We start from the raw sequence: 8,366 nt of genomic DNA, 5'->3' as shown, positions 1-8,366 counted from the left end.
TGGGACTATTCAAAAGTTGTTTGGGAGGCAGAACAGAGACTGAGGGGAGGATGGGGCATGAAAGAAAGGAGGTGCCCAGGGCACCCAGGATTCTGGCTTGACAGCAGCAAAAGGTCTCCAACAGGAGCAGGGAACCACTTCCCAGGCAGACCCATAAGGCAAGGCCCAAGGCAGGGGGTGCCAACGTGCCTCCCATCCCTGGACCTAACATTAGCGGAGGCTGCCAGGCACAGATACACACACACACACACACACACGTTGCCTGGATTTTGCTTTGGGTTCCAGTGCCTCACCGCGGAACCTGGGTTCAACCATTCTCTCCACTATCATCGCAGCACTGGGCAGCAACTCCCATGGTGCCCAAGGGTGCCATGGAGTCCTGGGGGCAGATCACCTTCACACACTTCAACACACACACAAAATACAAGTGGCTGCACTTAAGTGAGGACCGTCTGTACCTGAATGTGTACGAGAAGGTAAGCAATTTTATCGAAAATGCACTGGAGAGCAGGGAAAGATTTCAAACAGGGGAGTGACACAATCCGATGTGCATTTAGAGTTGACTCAGTCTGCTGGAACTGGGTTAAAAAGAAGCACAAGCAGAGGCTTAGAGACCAGCTTGGGGTGGGGGGCGGTATATCTAATGGGGGCTTGTTCTGAAATAGAGGCAGGAAGGATGGCCAGTAGAGGATGGTTGCAGAGTGATGCAGGAGGCCAAGCAGACAGGACGGAGGCAACTGCAACGTACGGATGACCAGAGGGGAGAGGGAAGACCCCTGGGGCTGGGTGGATGGTGTGGGTAAGGGATGACAGCCAGATGGGGAGTGGCTGCAGCAAGTTGGGGGCACATGAAGTCTGAGGTGCCCAAGGGACAGGATGGGGGTCCCAGATGTGGTTTTTCCCTCCGACTTGGGCAGCAGGGAAAGGCGAAAAGCTATCAGTGCAGGTAATTGGGGCCATGGGAACCATAGGGTCCCCCACTCCCACATTTCTAGCCCAGCAGCACAGTGAGGTCCTTTCTGGTTGTTACACAAGTAGAACCACTGCAAAAACACCAGATCTCCTCTGGGACCCCGGGGGCCCGTTGCACAGACCAGGACACAGATGCCCAGAGACTGGAAGGCACTGGCTATAGGTCGAGGACTCTAACCCAGAACTCCTGACTCCCTTTCAGCTTCTGCCCTCTCTGGGCCCCTTTAGGCTGTCCAGCCATGGCCAGACAGGCACCCAAAACTGCCCAAGTGGTCCCCAATTGTGCATCTCATGGGTGCCATTCTCTCCACCCCTGCAGATGACATCACCCCTTGCCCGGGGTCTCTTCCGTGGGGCCATTTCCCAGGGTGGCGCCCCAGTACTCAGTCTTCATCACTCCTGATCCACTGAAGGTGGCCAAGGCGGGTGTCTCCTCTCCCCCAGGGTTCAGCAAGGAGAGGCAGGAGGGGGCACCCCTAAGCACCTCTTCTCTTCACAGAAGCTTGCCCGTCTGGCAGGCTGCAACCACAGCAGCACAAAGATTCTTGCAGACCACCTGAGGGCATGATGAGGGGCTAAGGGGATATGTGTGCCCAAGAGGATGGTAAGCAGAGCTTCCTTCCAGCTCTCAGACCCAGCCGCCTGCAAACCACCCTTCTGACCTTGCAGCCAGCCACCCCAGGGACCCTGCCTCAGGAGCACATTGGGGAGATTCACTTTAGCTCTAGTCCCCTTCTCTCCCCATAGAGACGCTTCCACATGCACTCCAGGGAAGACCCTGGAGAGGTGAACAGGCCGCAAAACATCGCCTGTGTGCCAGGTACTTAAGATACTAGGTGAACTGTTTGGGTTAAAATTGCTTCCCCAGCAGGGCTAATGTTCCAATGGGGACAGACAATAAACTCTGTAAATAGATGAATGACTTACCTCTTTAGGAGGTGGTGATTGAATGGCAACAAAAGGAGCAGGGCAAGACGGTGGGGCAGGTCGGGAGGGGAGGATTTTAAATAGAAGGGAAAGAGAAGTCTTAGCAAAGATTTTCGAGAGACGAGAGAATTAGCTACGTGAAAACCTGGGGCAGAGGTGGTGCGGGTGAGGTGGGGTGGATCCTAAGTCTGAGTAGCCTGGTCCTGCCTGTGGCCGGTCCTCCCTGGGGTCACTGAGCCCCAGCTTCTTCCCAGCCAAAGGGCCTATAGCTAGAGCAGCCTGTGGAGGGGGCCTGCTGAGCCGGGCATCTTAGATCGACGGGATCCCGGGAGGATATGTGGGAGGACTGGCTGGAAACCCCCTTGCCTCCGAGGTTGTGCGGTTCATGAGCGCCGTGGTGGCTGGTGCCGTGCTCCCAGACAACCCTGTGATGCTCCTGACGCGGGGGCAGGTGGCCCCTGTGCCTTACCTTCTGGGTGTCAACAGCCTGGAGTTCCGTCGGCACTTGCCTTTTGTGAATAGGAGGGGTACCCGTCACAGTGGGGGCAGCAGAGGATGCCGGGCACCAGGTCAGATCCCACGGGCCGCCCTGGGGATGCCCAAGTGCTTGGGAACCTCCTGCTGTCCCTGTGCAGTGCGAGCTGGCCAGGAACGATGAGGGGAGAGAAGTGTAGTCTCTTGGAGGCTTGGGGGCCCAAAATCTTCAGATCATAATTGAGGTGGGTCATCGTGTTCATTCCTCAACCTCCAGGCAGCTGTACATCCTGGGCCCCTCCCTTGCTCCTGGGTCAGGGCAGATGCCCGAGCTCAGGAGCACCCCTCCCAGCCCCCACTTCAGCTCCGAGCCAGGTGATAGTGATGGACAGGTTGGGAGCAGGAGTGTGGGAAAGGGTCACCGGCTCTTCCCACACTGTGTGCTCTGTCTGAGAACTTACCATTTACACGGGCAAGAGCCTTGGGGCCTGGTGTAGCACAGGCTGGAATCCCTCCTAATGTTTGGGCCTGGCCTATGCCTGGGTCCTTGTCTTGTGGAGCAGATCATGGAGCTTCCGATAAGCCAGCTGAGGAAAGAAGCCATCACCGTCAGGGATGCTCAGTTTGATTGGACAAAACTGACCCCTTTTTTTATCTAGTAGCTGCCATTCACAAAGGGCTCCCAGCCAGGACAGAAGCATTTCTTGGGGGCCCTGGGGTTTGGCATGGGATCAGGTGGCTGCTGGTGGGCAGGGCTCCCCAGGCTTCCTCAGGGATGTGGCAGGCAGTTCTCATGCAGCAAAAACACAGCAGTCGGGACTTCCCTGGTGGTGCAGTGGTTAAGAGTCCGCCTGCCAATGCAGGGGACATGGGTTCAATCCCTGGTCCAGGAAGATCCCACATGCCGCGGAGCAACTAAGCCCGTGTGCCACAACTACTGAGCCTGCACTCCAGAGCCCGTGAGCCAGAACTACTGAGCCTGCATGCCACAACTACTGAAGCCTGAGCGCCTAGAGCCTGTGCTCCTCAACAAGGGAAGCCACCGCAATGAGAAGCCCACGCACTGCAACAAAGAGTAGCCCTCGCTCCCTGCAACTAGAGAAAGCCCGTGTGCAGCAACAAAAACCCAATGCAGCCAATAAATTAGTTAATTAATTAATTTTTAAAAACCCACAGGGCTAGAATCATCAAAGAGGGAGACCTTCCCAGGAAGATCCCCTTCCCCCCATCCCCTGGGCCAAAAACTCCTGGGGTTGCTGAGCCTGGGTCCAAGTTACTGGTGTGCCCACCTCTGGGCAGAAACCCCAATAGTGTGCCTTACTGGCCACACTACAAGGATGAGAAGTACCTGCAGCTGGATTTAACCACGAGGGTGGGTGTGAAGCTCAAGAGGAGATGATGGCCTTTTGGATGAGGCTGTACCAGCATTAAGGACCTGAAAAGCAAGGCAATTCTAAGAGTGGCTATGCAGGAGGGAATCTTAGGGATTGTCCCACCACGCAGACCTTGGGAAGACTGGCCATGGACACATCTGGGACAAGCATCCTGCCCTCCCCAATCTAGGTCCTGCAGAGGCTCCCTATTGCTTCCAGGCCAGAACCAGAGCGTTAGCCTGTTGTCTGGGGCCCTGAACTACCCTCTTTATCCTGACATCCCATGATGCCCACCTATCTCACTGACCATCAGGTTAGCCCAGGCCCTTTCACTGCCATAATGTGCCCAGCTACCCAGACTCAGGACACATATTTCTCTCCCTTCTCCAAATCCTCCCACCCATCAAGGTCAACCTGAAGCCACTTCTTATGGGAAGTCCACCCAGACTGCCACTGCCCCTATCATTGCACCTAGCTTGCCATTCACCATTCATCCCGCTCAACCTTGTGCCTGTTCCCCTTGGACTGAGGCCTTGGGCAGGTCATACATTATAAAGAGTGAAGCTCTGACAGCTTGGGATCTTCTCCTCCTTCCGTACCCATTTCCCACAGGGCCCCTCCAAAGCCTGGATACAGGGACAGTCCTCAATAAAAACATGTTGTCTTGCCTGGAATTTCTCCATCTGTAAACTAGTTGGGTGAGGTGGATGGTTTCTCAATCTGAGTCCTTGGAGGAAGGGAGTGCTGCTGCCTGCTTTTTGCTGGGCTGAGCCTGTTCTGCTCACTCAGTCAAAGGGAGCTGCAGCAAAGTTGCCTGGGCTGCAGAACATGTGGCTATTTTTCTTCATTGTCTTAAGTGCACCCCTCAGGGCATCCACACTCTGTGATCACTTGTCCACTGGATGAGGTCTTGGTGCAGGATCCAGACTCCTCACTCTCTGGTCTCCCTCACAACCTGACCTGGGGCATACCCCAGCATGTGCCACAGGTTTGTTTTGTTTTGTTTTATTTCATTTTGTTTCTTTGGTTTGGTTTGGGGGTTTGGGTGGCGTTTTTTGATGGTTAAATATACATAGCATAAAATTTACCGTTTTAACCATTTTAATTTCAGTGACATTAAGTACATTCACATATCATCACCACCATCTATCTCCAGACCTTTTCATCATCCCAAATTGAAACTCGGTATCCATTAAACAGTAACTCCCTATTTCTCCTTATCCCCAAACCCTGGTACCCACTATTCTACTTCCTACCCTATGAATTTGAGTATTTCAGCAAACTTGTATGAGTGGAATCATACAATATTTGTCCTTTTGTGTCTAGCTTATTCCATTTAGCATGTCTTCAAGATTCATCCATGTTGTAGCATATGTCAGAATTTTATTCCTTTTTAAGACTGAATAGTATTCCATTGTCTGTACATACTACATTTTGTTTATCCATTTATCTGCTGATGAACATTTGGGTTGTTTCCACCTTTTGGCTGTTGTGGAAAATGCTATGAATATTAGCGTAGTAACCCACAGGGTTTTTTGGGTTTTTGTTTGTTGATTTGTTTGTTTGTTTTAGTCATGCCATGCAGCATGTGGGATCTTAGTTCCCCAACCAGAGATCGAACCTGTGCCCCCTGCAATGGAAGGGTGGAGTTTTAACCACTAGATTGCCAGGGAAGTCCCCCCCGCCCTTTTTTTTTGTCCCATTGGTTTTATGTCACAGACTACAATGATGATGAGGTTCTTTATTCCTAGGAGGTCCCTCAATCCCTGAGACAAATGGAGGCTGCAGAGACTCATGGGGTGAGGGGTACCCAATCCTCCATATCCCAGCATCTAAGCCCCCAAAACAAAGAGATGGTTGGAAGAGGGGGAAGAGCCCCTTTCAAGCAAACATTTCTCTTCACAACGATGCTGTCACATGGATTTTATTATTCCTATTCTATAGATAAGGAAACTGAGGCAGGAGACATAAAAGTCCTTGCTCAAGATCATGAGCTAGTGGTGGCACAGTGGGAATTTGATCCAGGTCTGTCTGACTCACCCTGCTACCTCCATCCAGACCTGGAACAATCCTTGAGGGAGGATGGCCTCCAGAGGAGGTGTGACAACTCCAATTTCAGGGGAGGCATAGCCAGAAGAAAGTCCCCGCTCACCTCTAATCAGGGGACAGGCAACTAAATAGCCACTCATTAGTGAGAGCCAGAGTGAGGACTGGGAGCTCAGCTCCCTGGAAGGTGGTCCTTGGCAACCCATGCAGAACTCAACAGGCACTGGTTGAAATCTAGCTGGGCTTGATTCACCCCAGTGCGTACAGGGAACTTCTGGCCTTGGGGATCCAGAGGTCTGACCCCAGGCTGGTCCAGGCCTGCTTCTGAGGATCCCTCAGTTCTCCCATCAGGCTTTCTCACACAGATCTGGGGAAGGGAGCTTCTCCAAACAGCCACCCTACCAGAGGCTATTTTCTCCCAAATTAGAGGGAGTGCAGCTGAGAGGGAGCCAGGGCTCAGTAAGGGCCCCTGCCAGCTACAGCAGCTGCACGGATCATAAAGGACTTTGGGGAACCCTGGGACCTTCTCCACCAATTCAAGCCTGCATGAACCCCAGTGCGCAGCCTGGATGGTGGACTGGGCCCCTGCCTCCCATAGTCCCTGCCTCATACCCTCCCCATCCGGCCGGGAGGGTACCCCTCTTCCTGTCTGCTCCTCCCAGATGGCACTCCTGGATAAAGGGGTTGGAGAGGGCTACCTACTGCCCTGTCGCCACCTTGTCTTCATGCCCTCGGTGGGATCCCCCAATGGCCACCAGAGTCCTTCCTAAATCCCCTGCAGACCCCACCCCGCAGGGAGCGGTTCTCAGAACCGATTGGATCGTGGTGAAGACCCCAGGACACTTCTGTGGCTTTTCCCCCAAGTGTACTTCGGCTCTCCAGGACCCCTATGAGCACGAAGGGACACCGCTGCAAAGCTGGCCGAGGAACAGCGCTCAGACGCCTCTCCTGCGGGCCCCCGCGGCTCAGCTCGCCCCTTCCTTTCCTCCAACACCCCCCCCCCCCCCGCTCCCCACTCCCTGAAGCAGCAATTACCGGCCGAGGCGGCTGGGGAAGGGGCAATTAGTGCGGGAGACGCAGGCCCTCGGCTGTGCCCGCGCTGACCACAGCCCCCGCAGCGCCGCCGCCGCCGCTCGCCCGCCGCCGCCCTCCCTGCCCGGCAGACAGCGCCAGCCGCCTGGGAGCCCCGGGGGACGCGCCGTCCGGCCTCCTGCCAACTGCAGTGATGGATCCAGCCGCCTGGCGCGGGGCCAGAGCCCGGCGGACGCGAGGGCGCCGGGAGCTGCAACTCGCCGCCGCTGGGTGGTGGGGGTGAGCCGAGGGAGGCCTCCCTCCCTGCGAGAGCTGCTGCGCCCGCGACGGCCCCGCGCCCCGGCGCCCGCCTTCAGTCGCCAGGCAGGCGGGATGCAGCGGCGGGCGCAGTGGTGGGCGGGGGCGGGAGGGGGGTGCCCTCTTATGGCCTCACGGTCCTCTGACTTCGGCACCTCCAAGGCTCCGGCCTAGGCTGGCTGAGTTCAGCGCAGTTCCCTGCTGGCGGCCCTAGCAGGGCCTGGTTTTAGAAACCCTGGGCTTGTGCTTGATAAAGCTCCTGTGGGTGGTGAGGTGGGCAGAAGGGTGGGTGGGCAGCGCGGGACCACAGGCCTCTTTCACTGATGAGTGAGTGCATGGACTTCCTGCCCTGCACAACCTACCTCACCCACCTGTAGGCTTTGGGAGACCCAAGAGGGATCAATCTTGCCCTTCCGGAGCAAACAGGCTGCATGGGCAGAAGCTCCAGGGGCTTGGCTGGGATCCCAAGCTAATGGAAACTCTGAGGTCCAAGTGATACCCAGCAGGGCCCTGTGGGGCTCCTGGGCCCAAAGCCTTTCTGTGTCCCCTATTTCTTTGACTATAGAAAAACAGCCAGTGGGCAGATTCAAGCCGTTGTTAATTAAAGAAGGGAGGGGATGCACAAGACCTGGGAGAAACAGGCAAGAGCAGCCTTGGGGCAAGATCCTGTTTCCCCAGCAACAGTACACACAACATCTTTGAGCTATGTTGCAGAAGCTGAAACCCCCTCCAGGTGGGAGAAGTTAGTGATTAACGATGGGATGCTGCCCACAAGCATGTAGACCCCAGGCCAGCTGGACCTGAAGGCTGATGATGCTGACTCCTGCTTACCTCACCACCGACCCATCGGAAGAATGCAGGGCTGTTACTGCCTTGATCCTTATCGCCTACCCCTGACCACGCGCCCCCACCCCCCCATCCTCCAGGGAGGAGGGCACAGTTCTTGAGGCGCTAGCCACTGGGTTCCCCCTTTGCCTGGCAAAGTAATAAGAGCTATTCCTTTCTACTCCTCCAAAGCTCTATCTCCGTGTTTCTTTTCGGCATCAGTGAACAGAGGCCAGGTTTTTCTCAGCAACACAAGGAGGCTTCAGGTGAAGGTAAAGTGTGGACACCACCACTTCAAGGCTTCTCCTTCCCCAGTGGACTCCTTTCCAGCCCAAGCTGGGGCCCCGTAGGGAGGGACAAGGTGGGCCTATGCCCAGGACCCACTCTGGATAAGGTTGAGGAAGGGAAGAAGCCGTAGGG

General features: G+C 55.5%; 1 protein-coding gene across 1 annotated transcript; it reads left to right on the top strand.

Annotated features, from left to right (window-relative positions):
• The first annotated feature begins 353 nt into the window (after positions 1-353).
• On the top strand, positions 354-7,295 carry CES4A (carboxylesterase 4A). The gene is given in 8 exon segments (XM_057710820.1): positions 354-476; positions 1,292-1,359; positions 1,361-1,394; positions 1,472-1,576; positions 1,720-1,758; positions 2,273-2,413; positions 2,937-2,995; positions 6,818-7,295. Coding segments are annotated over 8 exon segments (1,047 nt in total).
• The last annotated feature ends 1,071 nt before the right edge of the window (positions 7,296-8,366 follow it).

The sequence above is a fragment of the Hippopotamus amphibius genome, chromosome 16 (genome assembly GCF_030028045.1).
Source record: "Hippopotamus amphibius kiboko isolate mHipAmp2 chromosome 16, mHipAmp2.hap2, whole genome shotgun sequence".
In the NCBI taxonomy this organism is placed as follows: Eukaryota; Metazoa; Chordata; class Mammalia; order Artiodactyla; family Hippopotamidae; genus Hippopotamus; species Hippopotamus amphibius.
This window is presented reverse-complemented; position numbering and strand designations above follow the sequence as displayed.